We start from the raw sequence: 17,261 nt of genomic DNA on the forward strand, positions 1-17,261 counted from the left end.
CGCGCGTCTTTCCTTTCCTCTCTCTCCTTCCTCTGATCTTTTAACTCTCCTCTATCTGCACGTGGCAGCGGTGGTGGCTTGGCTCGAGCCAGTAGCAGGCCCGTGCAATTTCCTTTTCATCCTTCTCTCAGTCACAACAACAACAACAACAACGAATAAAGAGCTTTTTGCGTTGCTGCCACTGAAGCGTCTGTCTGCTGCTTAGAACAGAACATCTGGCGACGAGGATGGGATCCGGCGCGCAGTAAACCGCCGCCGGCCAGCAGCAGTCACGAGGCTGAACCGCCTACGGTGCAAGGCGACACGGAGCCCTTGCAGCCACGATTTCATCGGCGGCCAGGAGTAACGCAAGAACGCCGGAAGAGCGCAGGAACGCCGGAGGAGCGCAGAACGCCGGAGGAGCGCAGGAACGCCGGAGGAGCGCAGGAACGCCGGAGGAGCGCAGGAATGCCGGAGGAGCACAGGAACGCCGGAGGAGCACAGGAACGCCGGAGGAGCACAGGAACGCCGGAGGAGCGCAGGAACGCCGGAGGAGCGCAGGAACGCCGGAGGAGCGCAGGAACGCCGGAGGAGCGCAGAACGCCGGAGGAGCGCAGAACGCCGGAGGAGCGCAGGAACGCCGGAGGAGCGCAGGAACGCCGGAGGAGCGCAGGAACGCCGGAGGAGCGCAGAACGCCGGAGGAGCGCAGGAACGCAGATAAGTGAAATTTGCTCATTATGGCAGAACCTGGACATGGTCCTAAGCTCGGCGGAATGCCTGAATTCAACCCGAAAATCGACAACAAACGCTCGTATTTTGAACGCTTCGAGAACTTCGTAGACATAAATGATGTCTCGGCAGACAAGAAACTGAAGTTGTTTCTGAACGTACTCGGTGGGCAAGCATACGAAGAGCTAAAGAAGATAATTGTGCCTCATTTGCCTTCTCAGAAGACTTTCGAAGAAATTAAACAGCTTCTGGAAGCTCATTTCAGCCCAGCTCATTCAATTATCGCAGGGCGTTGTAAATTTAATCGCCGAATGCAGAAAGAAAATGAAAGCGTCAAAGATTTCATCACTGAACTGAAGCATCTTGCAAGAGATTGCAATTTCGGCACGTTTTTAAATGATGCCTTAAGGGAAAGGTTTGTAGCTGGTTTGCGTGACGAGGAAAAGCAACGGGCTCTTTTTGCACAGTCTGACTTGACGTTCGAGCTGGCGTGCCAAACGGCGCTAGATAAAGAGCTAGCGGCACAACAGGCGAAGCAAATGCATGAGTTTGACACAAAACCGTGCAGCGTCAACGTCATTCAGGGCGAACGTCACCGTGATAAGGAAAAGAAATCGAGGACGGTTGCATGGCCAAAAGATAAACGCGAGGAAGAGCGGCGAAGTGCTTGCAAGCCTTGCGGAAAGCGTCATGCGGGAGAAAAATGTTGGTATCATAACCACACCTGCAGAAATTGTAACAAAAAAGGGCATTTGCAAGCCGTCTGCAAAAGCGGAGCAAAATCAAAAGCTGCCAGATACGTCGACACCACGGACGACGAATCCGAAGACTTGAGTTGTCAGACTGTGTTCTTCTCGGGCAAAAGTTCAAGGGGCTACAGCGTCGACCTGAACATTGAAGGGAAGACTGTTTCGATGATAATTGACACAGGTGCAGCAGTCACGATCGTACCAGAGCAGTTCTATAAGCAGTGTTTCCCGCATGTTAAATGTGTGGAATTCAATATGTCGTTGCGCACTTAGACCGGAGAAAAGCTGAAGGTAATTGGAAAAGCAAACGTCTTAGTCAAGCAGGACGCAAGCGCAATCTGTTTGCCTGTTGTGGTAGTGAAGGGAAACGGAACGCTGATGCGCGCTCTCATGGGAAGAGACTGGCTGGAAAAACTGCAGATAAACTGGAAAGCAGTATACAGCCTGTCTACGGATAAGTCATTGGAGCAGAGGGTAGAAGCCTTACGGAAAAGGTATCCCCTGGTTTTCAAGAGCACCCCGGGAGTCGTCAAAAACTTCGAAGCTCGCATCTTTGTAAAGGAAGGGGCTCAACCAGTGTTCTCAAAAGCACGGCCAATACCATTTGCCATCAAAGAGGAAGTAGCAAAGGAGCTGGAAAAGCTCGAGCAAGCCGGAATACTAAAGAGGGTCACGAAAAGTGACTAGGCAACGCCTCTGGTGGTGGTCGCGAAGAAAGGCGGCGCAGGATTAAGGTTATGCGGCGACTACAAAGTCACGGTTAATACTGTTCTAAAAACTGACCATTATTACCCTTTGCCATTGCCGGAAGATTTGTATTCCATGCTCGCAGGAGGTAAAATCTTTTGCGTTCTGGATCTATCACAACCCTATCAGCAAGTGTCGCTTGCTGAGGAAAGCAAAGCGCTGTTAACCGTAAACACTCATCTCGGATTATTCAAGTTTCAGCGCCTAACATTCGCAATCTCTAGCGCACCCGCTATCTTTCAGTCGTTAATGGACGAAGTCTTAAAAGGGATTCCAAAAGTGGGTTGCTATATCGACGACGTCATCGTCGTAGGCGACAATATAGACGACTGTCAAGAAACTGTGGAAAAGGTACTTCAACGACTGGCAAAGCACAATATCACTGTAAAAGAACAGAAATGTGAATTTTTCAAGCAGTCCGTCGTTTATCTTGGACACAAAGTAACAGCTGATGGCATTTTTCCAACATCAACGGAAGCACCTCAGCCAAGCAACGTAACTGAGCTACGAGCTTTCTTGGGTCTGCTGAATTTCTACGCCAAATTCATCAAAGATTTAGCCACAGTAGCTGCACCAATGTATGATCTGCTAAAAAAAAATTGCTGAGGCTCAGCTTGGCTAAGCCTGGGGAATGCGAAGCATATTAGTGGCTAGGCTTGGTAATACATGGCTTTCCTTGGTTGAATACTTGGTCATTTTAATAAAACCACTAGAAGCCTTCGTCGTGGGGGAAGACAACGGCATGGCTACAGCGGAACGCCGACTAACCCCGAGACGTGCGTTGGGTGAGCGCCTGGATTGCCACGGAAGCCGCGTCTGCCTGCCCGGTGGAGCGAGCGTTTCATCTACACCGAGTGTGAACGCGCGTTCGAAATGCGCGGGAATGCGCGGGTGTGACGGCTATGGGTCCCACGGCGACGGCGCGATGTGGAGGCCGGCTCTCTCATCCGATGTCACTTGGTGTGACGTCACGGTGTCACGTGGCGTGACGGCTAGGGGTCCCACGGCGACGGCGCGAGGTGCAGGCCGGCTCTCTCATCCGATGTCACGTGGTGTGACGTCACGGTGTCACGTGGGGGTCCCACGGCGACGGCGTGAGATGTAGCTCTAGCAATATGCTTCGCATAAAAAAGACACGAGTTGGGCGTGGACGGACGAATGTTCAAGATCATTCGTGGAAGCCAAGCAGCGTCTCGTAGACAGTCAAGTTCTGACTTTTTACGACGTGAAAAAGCCAATCGGTTTAAGCTGCGACGCGTCGGCCTACGGTCTTGGGGCAGTAATTTTTCACGTCATGCCTGATGGTTCGGAAAGACCCATTTCATTTGCCTCCAGAACATTGAGTGTAGCGGAGCGCAACTATGCGCAAGGCGAGAAGGAAGCCCTAGCATCAATTTTTGGTATGAGCAGGTTTCATAGATACCTGTACGGGCGCAAATTCATGCTGTATGCAGACCGCCAACCACTGTTGGGGACCTTGCATCAGATAAACCAATTCCTTCTTTGGCTGCAGCTAGGATTCAGCGTTGGGCTATCACCTTAGCAGCTTATCAGTACACACTGCGCTACAGGAACGGCAAAAACATGGAAGTTGCCGACGCTCTTTCAAGGCTTCCACTTCTGGTCAAGCATAAAGACGACACTGAAGAATTTCTTGCAGTGTTTTAGTCAACGCCTCTCACTGCGAGCCAGGTTGCTGCTGCGACTAAAAGGGATCGCCTTCTTTCCAAAGTCGTGCAGTTCACCTTATCTGGCTGGCCCGCGCACCAAGATGATAAATTTCAGCCCTTTTACGTTCGTCGAAACGAACTATCGTATGAGCAAGGCTGCATCACGTGGGGCCAGCGAGTGATCATTCCAGACGACAAAGGCCACTCTACTCAAGCAAGTGCTTCACGATAACCTAACAGGGCAGAACAGAACTCTGCACCAACGGCTTAACGACTTCTTGCTTGCTTACAGGAACACCCCGAACTCCGTAACAGGAAGAACGCCGGCTGAGCTGTTCCTGAAACGACAACCCCGAGTGAAGCTTTCGCTCCTGAAGCCAAGTTTTAGCAGGACATGCGCAGCCGCCAAACCAGAGACGCCACTCATCGCAACGAGGGCCGAGGAAGGGACCCGCAGATGGAAGCCGGTGATGCAGTTCTCGTCAAGACTACGAGAGGGGAAACCCTGTCATGGGAGGAAGCGGTCGTAATGCAACGTGTAAGCGACTCTACGTTTGTAGTCAAAGTCGGTGACCAGTTTCGTTTTGTGCATATCGACCACTTGATACCCAGCTGGATATCGGGTGCAAAGTCATCACTCCATCCGGACGTCGCAGAAGAAGCGCATCCTGAGTCCACTCCAAGTGCCGCTGTTCAGCGAGACTTTCCATCAGCTCCCTCGGAAAAAGATTCCCCTGCTGGCTCCGTGATTAGTGGTACCACTGCGGAAAAGCTTGAGGATGCTCGCTTAGATGATGCTACTTCAAATGAGGAACCGGCATCGCAGCCTGAGGCAAGACACATGGCAGCGCAGCCTTCAAGTTCCACCGCATCAACCACGGCTACACCCGAAGAGGCTCATTTGGGAAGAAGTAATCGAACAAGACGTCCTCCTGATCGCTATCAAGCCTGCAGTTATGAACGCGGAAAGAAACGCGTGTAGCTTTGATTAAGGAGGAAGGAATGTTCTGTATCAGCCAGTCGGTCTGATAACATTGTACCGGAAATGACGTGTGCCTGACCGGCATGCAGCGTTACCTATAAAAGGACGCTTCTGCCTTCGGCTTCGGCCGCTTCTTTTTGAGCAGCGTCCGCTCCGGCGGACGCAGTTGTTGCTGCGACGCGCGTCTTTTCTTTCCTTTTTCTCTTTCCTCTGATCTTTTAACTCTCCTCTATCTGCACGTGGCAGCGGTGGTGGCTTGGCTCGAGCCAGTAGCAGGCCCGTGCAATTTCCTCTTCATCCTTCTCTCAGTCACAACAACAACGGCGAGCGCGGCTTCGGCCGCTCATCTGTTTTTTGAGCAGCGTCCGCTCCGGCGGACGCAGTTGTTGCTGCGACGCGCCTTTCCTTTCCTCTCTCTCCTTCCTCTGATCTTTTAACTCTCCTCTATCTGCACGTGGCAGCGGTGGTGGCTTGGCTCGAGCCAGTAGCAGGCCCGTGCAATTTCCTTTTCATCCTTCTCTCAGTCACAACAACAACAATAAAGAGCTTTTTGCGTTGCTGCCACTGAAGCGTCTGTCTGCTGCTTAGAACAGAACAGATGGATGGATGGAGATGGATGGATGGATAGATTGGATTGGATGGGATGGATTGGATGGGATGGGATGGATGGGATGGATTGGATGGGATGGATGGATTGGATTGGACTGGATGGGACGGGATGGGATGGATTGGATGGATTGGATTGGATTGGATGGGATGGATTGGATGGGATGGGATGGGTTGGATGGATGGATGGATTGGATGGATGGATTGGATTGGATGGGATGGGATGGATTGGATGGGATGGATTGGATGGATTGGATTGGATGGGATGGATGGATGGGATGGATTGGATTGGATTGGATGGGATGGATTGGATTGGATGGGATGGATTGGATGGGATGGATGGGATGGATTGGATTGGATGGATGGAATGGATTGGATGGATTGGATGGATTTGATGGATTGGATGGATTGGATGGATGGATGGATGGATTGGATGGATGGATTGGATGGATTGGATTGGATGGATGGATTGATTGGATGGATGGATGGATTGGATGGATGGATGGATTGATGGATTGGATGGATGGATTTTATGGATGGATGGATGGGAGCGCCCCCTTTGAAACGGGGTGGTGGCAATTGCCACCATGCTCAGATTTTCTTTATTTTTGTTCAGCTGTGCTGTCAATTCTCATTAAGATTCGCCATCTTCTCTACCTACGGTTTCCTACACTTCTAACCTTATGCCACATCTCTGCTTTCCAGCCACCAATCCTCCAATCGCTTTTTCGGGCGGTGCAATGCCCCCTGGTGCAGGAACTGCCTCGGACAGATAAAAATGAATTCCTATGCGGTCTGTGCGTCAAAAGTTGGCGTTCTGATTGGACCAAAGTTTGGAGGTTTGGCGCACTGTCATGCAACAGGCAGCGGTCAGAGAATGGAGGAAGGAGAGCATAGGAGAATCCCTCGCTAAGCGTACCGCGCGTCAAAAAAATGTGCCGGAAGTCACGTGTTTTCGCAAGGACTGCTGATAGTCTATTGACGACGGCGCAGCCAATAGTAACGTTGGACGCAACGGCGTCGTCTGCTACGTTGTCTGCTGCGCATGCGACGAGGAAAGCGGTGTGACGCCATACCAAACGGCGGCGGTGGCTCCGCGGCGAGGTACGCGGTGTGACGTCATGCCAGATGGCGCGGCAAGCACGCGGCGTCCGCCAGCTGCGGTGGTTGCTAGGCAACGGCTCAAGGTCGGTCTCTGTGGCTCCTCGGAGCACCGCCACAGCGAAATCGAAAGTTCGTGGCCGATGTAGCTTTCGCTACAAAAATACGACGGAACGGCCTCTTCTAAATATTTTCCTTCCTCCAATGTTCAGACGAACTGCTCAGCGCTGGCTAAGAAAAAGCACAGTGGGGAAAGACAAGAAGTTTCTGTTGTCTAGCTCCTATAGGCGTCGCCACTGTCGTTTAACCTTTTCGAAGTGGTCAAGGAGAATGACATTGTTTCGAAGCGCAATATCAAATATATTAAACTGTTATCGAATATATACGGCGGGACGAACATTGAGATAATAGCCGACAGGCAGCACGACGTGACATAGTTGTGCGAAGTAAAATTGGTAGACAAAGTTCCGGAGGCCTCCATTGCGGCGTCTCTCATAGCCTTAGTCGCTTTGGGACGTTAAACCCCATAAACCAAACCAAACCGGTAGACAAAGCTTTGCCTTAGGGTGAAATTTCGCCTTCCTGGATTTTGCAGGGCGAGTTCAACGGAAAGCAGTTCCCGAATACTCTGAAGTTCAATACGCAGGATCTCAGGTACCTGGCTCGCTATGTACAGATCCACACGAGCAGATTTGCGGATGTCGAGGTCTTAGAACACCACTTTGAGTACACGGGGATCACCGCCGGTTTAAATTTGGGAAGACCACTGGTAAGTGATGAAGACCTTCTTTGGCTGCCACGTTAAAGGACCTTCCTGGCCTTAAAGGAGCTTCCTCCGGAATGCCAAGGCATTCCTTAGCTGCTTCGGTGTGGCCTTTCCACGCGTGGTTTTCGGGACACAGTGGGCACGTTTTGATTTAGGCCTGTATCGATTCACTCGATAAGCGTCAATGGGATGGCGTTAAGGTTGCCGTTGTACAGAAAAAATTCAGAGGGCACTTTGACGACATAAAGTGCGCGAGGCCAAAGCCTTTCTGCGCCGCTTTGGCTGCTTCTGTTGCTGATTGAACGCTGTTAACGAGTGGCGCCATCTAGGCGCCTAGCGCATGCGCAGTAACGAGCGACGCGAGCGCCACCAACCATGTGGTGATCCAATTGCCACTTAATGACTAACTACTAATTATTAACAATCGCACCAATTAACATATAATTACAAATTACTAATTGATCACTAATTGCCATGTATTGCTTATTGTCAATTAATCACTGGTTACCAATTGCTTACTAATCGCTAGTACTAATTAATGGCTAATTACTAATTAATGGTTGCGACATAGTATGTCACAATGAAGTCAGTAACTTCTGGTTACGGCGTATTGCAACACTGATGACGTCATCGGGATGATTGACAGCTATAGTGTGACAGTCGGAGGGAACGAAGAGCCATCGAAGGCTTTCGCCTTAAAATCTCGCAGCGTCGGCGTTCCCTTACAAAGAAAAGTTTTAGACAGTCTATAGATTGTCTATAGACTTGCGTATATGAGTCTTTGGACTGTCTATAGACAAATACTAGAGAACAGTCTATAGTGGCAGCAGTGAGATATGGCAGCAGCGGCAGCGCAGTATGGACGCAACTGGGCTTTGCTCTCAATTTTGCAGAACGTACTCCTGTGCAAGGAACCCTTCCGCCTCAACTGAAGAAAATCTGGACCACCATTCTCTGGACTGCAACTGTTGTGCCAATCCGCTCCTGTCTCCAGCGGTTACAAGTGAAGGCCAAATTGGGAGCGACATCACCTTCTTGCAAGCGACGCCACCGTCAACTGATAATCAACGAGGGGCGTAGCCCGTCATTTGGTAGCAGCGGCAGCGTAGTACGGACGCAACTGAGCTTTGCTCTCAATTTTGCAGAACGTACTCCTGTGCAAGGAACCCTTCCACCTCAACTGAAGAAAATCTGGACCACCATTCTCTGGACTGCAACTGTTGTGCCAATCCGCTCCTGTCTCCAGCGGTTACAAGTGAAGGCCAAATTGGGAGCGACATCACCTTCATGCAAGCGACGCCACCATCAACTGATAATCAACGAGGGGCGTAGCCCGTCATTTGGTAGCAGCGGCAGCGTAGTACGGACGCAACTGAGCTTTGCTCTCAATTTTGCAGAACGTACTCCTGTGCAAGGAACCCTTCCGCCTCAACTGAAGAAAATCTGGACCACCATTCTCTGGACTGCAACTGTTGTGCCAATCCGCTCCTGTCTCCAGCGGTTACAAGTGAAGGCCAAATTGGGAGCGACATCACCTTCTTGCAAGCGACGCCACCGTCAACTGATAATCAACGAGGGGCGTAGCCCGTCATTTGGTAGCAGCGGCAGCGTAGTACGGACGCAACTGAGCTTTGCTCTCAATTTTGCAGAACGTACTCCTGTGCAAGGAACCCTTCCACCTCAACTGAAGAAAATCTGGACCACCATTCTCTGGACTGCAACTGTTGTGCCAATCCGCTCCTGTCTCCAGCGGTTACAAGTGAAGGCCACATTGGGAGCGACATCACCTTCTTGCAAGCGACGTCACCGCCAACTGATAATCAACGAGGGGCGTAGCCCGTCATTTGGCAGCAGCAGCAGCGCAGTACGGACGCAACTAAGCTTTGCTCTCAATTTTGCAGGTTGGTGGCTTTTTTTGCCTTTAAGTACCTTGCTCTCTGCCGCTGCTGCCACAAGTTGTCCCTATGTTAAACAGTGTCTGTTCTAGATAGCCATGTCCCAGTTGCGTTGTTGTGCGTGCAGACGAGAATTTGACGAGGATGACATTCAACTCGGATGCTGTGAGTGCAAATTTCTCTTTCATTTGGATGAATGCTCCAATGTAACTGAAGAAACATACAACGCGAAAAAAAAAGCTAAAGAAGGCATGGAAATGGAAATGTTGCACTTGTAAAGGTGATAAGGCTAAAAAGGAGACCTCAGAGTTAGCTGCTGAAGGACAAAAAATTGAAAAAACCATAGCGGAACACCTAATCTCACCGGAACGAAAAATGGATGCAATCATAGCATTGCCTCGCAAAGTAGAAGGCTTGGAAAGTTCAGTGCAGATGCTGTCAGATAAGTTTGACGAATTCCAGACAAGGCTACTTACTCAAGAAAACTTGACAAAAGATCTGACGGAAAGAGTGAATGAACTCGAGAAAGAGTGCCCTAGTAAAGACTTGACACAAATCAAACAAGACCTAGATAATCTCGAATTCCGCAGCCGGCGCCTAAACCTTGAAATACATGGCATCCCCGCTAGCGAAAACGAAGATATTTTGAAGAAAGTGAACGAAGTAGCACTGACACTTAAAGTGCCGCCGGTGACCCGAAACGACATCACAAATATACACAGACTACGTGCGAAAGCAGGCAAGACGCCCGGCGTGATTGTCCGGTTTCAGTCCCAAGAAATACGTGATAACTGGCTGTCAAACAAGAAGGAGTTGAATGACGTAACTGATAACACATATATCTGCGAGAACATGACCAGGCACTCCCGCAACCTCCTTACCACAGCAAAGGAATGGGAAGCCGTTTCAGGCTATAAGTTTGTATGGCACGTCAACGGCAAAGTCCTAGTGAGGCGCGCAAGCGGTGAAAGCGCGATTGTTATCCGCGAGAAGGAAGACCTTGACCGCCTCACATGATGTAATAGCTGGATGCAGTGCAATCCTTGGCTATTCTAATTTGAAATGTTACTTTCAGTTTCTGAGTTTTCTCAAGATGTTCCGCAGTTAAGTAAGAACCGTAAACTGTCGGCGGTTCACCTAAATGCGAGAAGTTTACGTAACAAGTTTGATGAAATTCAGATACTCCTGTCTGCCATGAATCATTCTTTTGATTTTATTTGTTTCACCGAAACATGGCTCTCATCCGAGGAGGAATATCTGCCACTTGATGGATACGACTGTGTCTTAGCATCTCGTTCAGAAAAGCGGGGCGGAGGTGTGTGTATATATGTCCGCTCTGATTTGCAGTATAAAATAGTTCCTGAATTTAAGGTAATAGATGAGTCATGAATGTATAGCCATAGAGTGCTCAGATATATTGTTTTCTGTTGTATACAGACCCCCATGTGCTTATTACAAAGATTTTTTATCCTTTATAGAAAGGTTGCTAGAAAAAGGGGTCAACTAAATCTTCAAATTGTTATGGTTGGTGATTTTAACATCAATGTATCCGCTGACAACTCAATGTACAGAAATTTCAAAGAAATTTTAGACGCATATATGTGCTGCTATGTAATCAGTGTACCAACAAGAGTAACATTGACCACGGAAACGACACTTGACCTCTGTATCACGAGTTTTGATTTTGAGGATGTTAAAGCGGGTGCTTTAAAATCAGATATAAGTGACCATTTCCCAATATTTTGTTTTCTACCTGGGAATCCACCAACTCGATCAAATGAAGAGCGTTTGCAAAGAATATACTCTGAGCGGAACGTGGAAAAGTTTGTACACCTTGTGTCAAATTTTGATTGGAATGACGTATTAGTTGAAACTGAATCCAATAAGTCTTACAATGTGTTCATATCATCAGTTATGTCCCTTTACGAGCAGTGTTTCCCCCTCAAGCTTAAAAAAAAGCACAGGAAACTGCGGAAACCATGGATAACTATGGAACTGTACGAGAGGATGAAATCTCGTGACAACCTCTTCCAAAGATTTTTAAACACTAGAGATGCAAATGATCTCCGTGATTATAAAAAAGCACGCAATAAACTGAATAAGGACATGAAGAAAGCTAAATCTGAGTACTATATAAACAAATTCCTTAGTACTGCCAGCAATTCCACACTTATGTGGGAGACATTTAGAGAATTAGTAAATAATAAACCAAGCACCAAGAAGATTAATTTTCATAAGCTTGGTGCCTCTGATAAAGAGATCTCAAACTTGTTCAACAAACATTTTCTCACAGTAGGTTCCTCTTCTGATGTCCCCCTTGCCATACCCTGTGAACATTATATTGCCAATAACTGCTCCTCGACTCTTTCTTGGCCCCAACATGAAGTGCAAGGAATAATTTTGTCCATGAAAGATAATTCAGCTTCGGGCCCCGACGACATAAAGCCAAAACCATTAAAAGCAGTGAGTGGTATTGTAGCAGTCCCATTAGCCCACATCTGCAACCTTATCGTGACAACAGGCGAGTTTCCAAGCAAAATGAAGTTAGCAAGAGTCACAGCCATTCATAAAGGAGGATCTTTTGATGATTTAAATAACTACAGGCCTATATCAATCCTCTCTGTCTTCTCTAAGATAGCAGAGCATATCATTAACAATAGGATGACCAGTTTTCTAAGTACACACAACATAATAACGAAGGAGCAGTATGGGTTCTGCAAAAATAGGTCGGTGGAAACAGCCCTTCCTGGAATTAAAGAAGAAATTCTTGATAACATAGAAAAGAAACTGTTCACACCAGGTATCTTTTTAGACTTCCGAAAGGCGTTTGATTGCATACAGCATGAACTTCTTTTGCGTAAACTCCCCTATTACGGGATCCGAGGTGTAGCACTTGCTCTAATAAAGAGCTATTTAACTTCCAGATCACAATTTACAATAATAAATAAAGTCGAATCGGAGATGGAAACTATTCAATATGGAGTACCCCAAGGGTCTATTATTGGACCTGTATTATTTCTGCTATTAATGATATTGTTAACATTCAAGGGCACAAAAAATTGGTTTTGTACGCAGACGATACAAACGTCTTTTTCTCAGGAAATAACATACATGAAATATGCGCGGAAGCTAATAGTTGGCTTAGAAATTTAAATACATGGTTTAAGTAGATCCTGAATACGACAAAAACACTGAATACGACAAAAACTGAACACGACACTGAATACGAAAAACTGAATACCGAATACGGCATAAACAAAATATTTATTGTTTAGGTCGAAAGGACCAACACATTTTCCACCCTTACCAATAGAATTTCAGGGAGTAGCTATTCAACACACATCAACGATCCGATTCCTAGGAATCGTGTTCCATGAAAACCTGTCATGGACACCTCATGTCGACGCCTTAAGAGCAGATATAGCTAGAGCAGTTGGTTTACTGAATAAAATAAGATCATATCTCCCGTCTGAGGTTAAACGTAAAATATATTATGCACTTGTCCACTCGCGTCTCATTTATTGCTCTCTGGTGTGGTCAACGACAACCGAGACAAATATGAAATACGTATTATCATTACAAAAACGAGCTATGCGGGCCATTGGAAACGTGCCCTACACGGAAAGCACTGCCCCATATTTTACCAGATATAGCATTCTTCAGGTAAAACAACTGATTAAAAAAAACTATCTCTGGAAGCGCGACGCCAATACCGGGCAGATAACCAAAATTTCAAGAAAACTATCAAGCTAAACAGTCCCCGTATGAACTAAGACAGCGAAATAGTTAGGGCCAGATCACGTACAAACTATGGCTTACAGAGGTTATTGTCGCAAATACCACAACTCTTCAACAAATACCCTGACATATTAAGCTTAATAAGTTCTGTTGTGTCTCCTGTTCAATTGAAAAAGCAAGTTAAAGCAATATTTTTATCTGAGCAGGAGGTGCATGGGTTAAACTTCTGAGCCAACTCTTGGTGCTATTAATCTGTATTATGTTGTATTATCATCGTGTACTATAGGTCATATTCCATTACTTATGCACACTGGATTGCATTTCACATTATCAATTTTTGTTTGGTGAAACATTTTTGTTTACTGATAAACTTCATGCAGTACATAAGAAAATGTTTTTTGTATTATTACAGTTCAAATAAGTTATTTTCCTTTTATAAGACTGTGTGTATCTGTATCTTTCTGTATTCTGTATTGATGTGTTTTACTTTGGTCTGCTTATGATGTGTAATCATATTGTACACTTGTGCTGCTTGGGCTGTCAGGGGGGCATAGCCTAGTCAGGCCCCATCAGGGCCTTTTGCTATTGCCTCCTGAGCCAATTTGTACCAAATTGTCTCAAATAAAAAAGAAAGGAAAAGAAAGAGAAAGGGAAAGAGAGAGAGAAAAAGAGAGAGAGAGAGGGAAAGAGAGAGAGAGAAAGAGAGAGAGAAAGAAAGAAAGAGAGAGAGAAAGAAAGAGAGAAAGAAAGAGAGAGAGAAAGAGAGAGAGAGAGAAAGAGAGAAAGAGAGAGAAAGAGAAAAAGAGAGAAAGAGAGAAAGAGAAAGAGAAAGAAAGAGAGAATGAGAAAGAAAGAGAGAAAGAGAAAGAAAGAGAGAAAGAGAAAAAGAAAGAAAGAGGAAGAGAGAGGAAAAGAGAAAGAGGAAAAGAGAAAGAGAAAAAGAGAGAAAGAAAGAGGAAAAGAGAAAGAGAAAAAGAGAGAAAGAGAGAGAAAGAGAAAAAGAGAGAAAGAGAAAGAGAGAGAAAGAGAAAGAGAGAGAAAGAGAAAGAAAGAAAAAGAGAAAGAAAGAAAAAGAGAGAGAAAGAAAAAGAGAGAGAAATAAAAAGAGAGAGAAAGAGAAAGAGAGAGAAAGAGAAAGAAAGAGAAAGAAAGAGAAAGAAAGGCAATACAAATGCTTTAGACAGTCTATAGACAATATATAGATTTATGGCGATACACTTTTAGTAGACTTCTGACTGTAGACAGTCTATAGACAGCAATATCTATATATAGAAAAGCAATATCTATAGGAAGTCAGTAGAATCAATAAGAAGTCTATAGACTGTCTATAGACCATTTTTATAAGGGTTGAGCGAAAAATACCCGGAGAAGCAGCTTAAGTGGGCCACCGAGGTCACGTGACCTTGTGGCGTGATCACAACCTGCCAATCGGATTGCGAGCAGTCTGACCACCGTGGCAGGTAGCAGTTAAATTAAAGGTTGATTCGCGAGAGGTTGCTCGGGAAGAGCAACCTGGGTTGCACAAGCCCCACCGATGGCAGCGCCCTCTATCGCAGGGCAGTGGCGCATCCCTTAACCACTGCACTATTGCGTAACGGGTGGTTATGAGGACTCCCAGGGAACGACGAATGTAAAGTCGAGTATGAATAATACCACATATATGGGCATTAACCTATTAATGTCATGCCCTTAAGGAGGAGCTACAGTGCCCCCCCCCCCCCCCCCCCAAATCTTTTTCTGAAAGGGATGGCGACACTAAATTTTTCCTAGCGTGCTTTTCCTTTGGAACGATGTGCATGATATTACTAAACATGGGTTACCAAGTCGAATTCGCCAGCGCCTAGTAGATAATTTGCAATTGAACTACTGCTCCCCTCTAGTTTCAGCGTCGGTTTCAGGAGCCGAACGATGGTGGTGACGTCACAAAAGAGTATGGGATCACGTGAGGCGTACAACCGTGGCATTACAATCGCTACTTTATCGTTTTACTTGACGCCAACATTTACGCTAAACAAATCGAACAGCGAGAATGACAGCGACTCGGTAAGCAGGTATTACATTGCAGCTTTTACTTGCCTCACGTGATCCCATTGCCTCACGTGCGCACTTGTGACGTCATAATAATTGCTCGGCGGCTTAAACTGAAACCGAAACTGCATGGGAGAAGAAATTCAATTAAAAATTATTTCCTGAGCGCAGACAAATTTCCCGTGTTTATCCATGTTTAATAAGGTTTGGTTTAGGTTTATGGGGGTTTTACGTCCCAAAGCGACTAAGGCTATGAGAGACGCCGTAGTGGAGGGCTCCGGAAATTTCGACCACCTGGGGTTCTTTAACGTGCACTGACATCGCACAGTACACGGGCCTCTAGAATTTCTCCTCCAAAGAAATTCCAGCCGCCGCGGCCGGGATCGAACCCGCGTCTTTTGGGTTAGCAGCCGAGCACCATAACCACTCAGCCACCGCGGCGGCTGTTTAATAAGGTCTTAAGCAGTATTCGAAAGCAGAAATACACGGAGAAAATCTTGCGGTTTTTCTCTCAATTTAAAGCTAGGAAAGCCAAAAAAAAAAAAATGAAACCGGCCTCCATAGAGCGTTTTGGTAAGGAGAGTGCGGTTACACTCTGTTTTGTTTGCGGATATCTGAGTGTATAAACCGTATCACCATTGACTTTTTAGCAGCGATCGCGGGAGTCCCGTCACGAGTTTGAATCGACTATCGGGCAATATCGTTCCCTTTTCAACAACAGAGAGAGAGAGAGAGAGGGAAAGGCAGGGATGTTAACCAGAAAGGATTCCGGTTGGCTACCCTGCACAGGGGAAGGGAATGAGGGGAATTAAAGAGGAAAGAGAGAAGCAAAGGGAAATAATCACAGTCTGTCAATCAAGGCAGTCGCTCTCAAAAAGCGAAAGAGTGCCTTGTAAGCCTTGATGGCAGTTGACTGTTGTGGCCACGGACCGAGGATCTTGGCCTCTGTGAAAGGGCGAGGGTCCAGGCGGTCCAGAGCACATCGCAGCTTATTCTTTCGGCTACAAAGGCAGGGCACTCACACAAGATATGGGTGATTGTCTCATCACAGGCGCAGTTCACACAAGAAGGGCTGTCGGCCATCGCGATCCGGAAAGCATACTTATTCGTGAAGGCAACACCGAGCCATAGGCGACACAGTAGTGTTGCTTCACGACGCGCTACATTACACGGAAGACGACTTATGAACAATAAATTTGCATCTGCCAAACGAATGCCCAAGAGAGCTACCAATATCCACACATTTGAATTCTTATGAGGAGAAGGGCCGCCGTGGTGGCTCAGTGGTTATGGTGCTCGGCTGCTGACCCGAAAGACGCGGTTCGATCCCGGCCGCGGCGGTTGAATTTCTTTGGAGGAGAAATTCTAGAGGCCCGTGTGCTGTGCGATGTCTGTGCACGTTAAAGAACCCCAGGTGGTCGAAATTTCCGGAGCCCTTCACTACGGCCTCTCTCATAGCCTTAGTCGCTTTGGGACGTTAAACTCCATAAACCAAACCAAACCACACACACACACACACACACACACACACACACACACACACACACACACACACACACGCACGCACGCACGCGCACACGCGCACACGCGCACACGCGCGCGCACGCGCGCGCGCACGCACACACACACACACACACACACACACACACACACACACACACACACACACACACACACATCATCGCGCCCCACCGCGGTGGTTCAGTGGTTACGGTGCTCGACTGCTGACCCGAAAGACGCGGGTTCGATCCCGGCCACGGCGGTTGAATTTCTTTGGAGGAGAAATTCTAGAGGCCCGTGTACTGTGCGATGTCAGTGCACGTTAAAGAACCCCAGGTGGTCGAAATTTCCGGAGCCCTCCACTACGGCGTCCCTCATAGCCTTAGTCGCTTTGGGACGTTAAACTCCCATAAACCAACCAACCAACCAACCATCTTATGAGGACAAAAATTAGAAGGTGACGTCTTTACCGTTCCTTACGACGGCACTAACGCACTTGATGCGTTGAGCGCCAAGAACAGAATGTCCTAACTACGCATAAAATTGCTGCGCACTGCTTCGAATATTGCGAATGAAAAGCGCCCGGAAAACAACTTCCACGCTGCTCGCAATTTTCGCAATTTTCACATTTCACATTGTCAAGTTGCACCCGAATTGCCGTTGCCTATGGGTTCAAAAAGTGTTTTGTATTTTCTGTAAAATAAATGCGAAATAAATTGCAACTGAAGTCACCAACCCGCCCGCAACGTGCGCTAATGCCTCAAATATGT

At 47.2% G+C, this 17,261-nt stretch overlaps 2 protein-coding genes across 2 annotated transcripts in view; both read left to right on the forward strand.

Annotated features, from left to right (window-relative positions):
* LOC149366645 (uncharacterized) overlaps window positions 1-17,261 on the forward strand; it is a 53,167-nt gene that overhangs the window by 16,214 nt on the left and 19,692 nt on the right. The window contains exon 4 of the mRNA XM_089564565.1: window positions 7,160-7,333. Within this exon, the coding sequence (XP_089420691.1) occupies window positions 7,160-7,333 (174 nt within the window). The remainder of the gene's footprint in view (window positions 1-7,159; window positions 7,334-17,261) is intronic.
* Window positions 9,601-10,300, forward strand: LOC149366646 (uncharacterized). The gene has a single exon (XM_089557093.1). The coding sequence runs from the start codon at window positions 9,601-9,603 to the stop codon at window positions 10,240-10,242; it is 642 nt and encodes a 213-aa protein (XP_089413219.1). The 3' UTR covers window positions 10,243-10,300.

Source organism: Amblyomma mixtum, chromosome 1, assembly GCF_055824585.1.
Source record: "Amblyomma mixtum isolate Tamu chromosome 1, ASM5582458v1, whole genome shotgun sequence".
Lineage (NCBI taxonomy): Eukaryota > Metazoa > Arthropoda > Arachnida > Ixodida > Ixodidae > Amblyomma > Amblyomma mixtum.

Bases quoted from the DNA above. Each gene is read 5' to 3' on its own strand.
- LOC149366646 (XM_089557093.1), top strand. From the start codon at position 9,601: ATGGATGCAATCATAGCATTGCCTCGCAAAGTAGAAGGCTTGGAAAGT.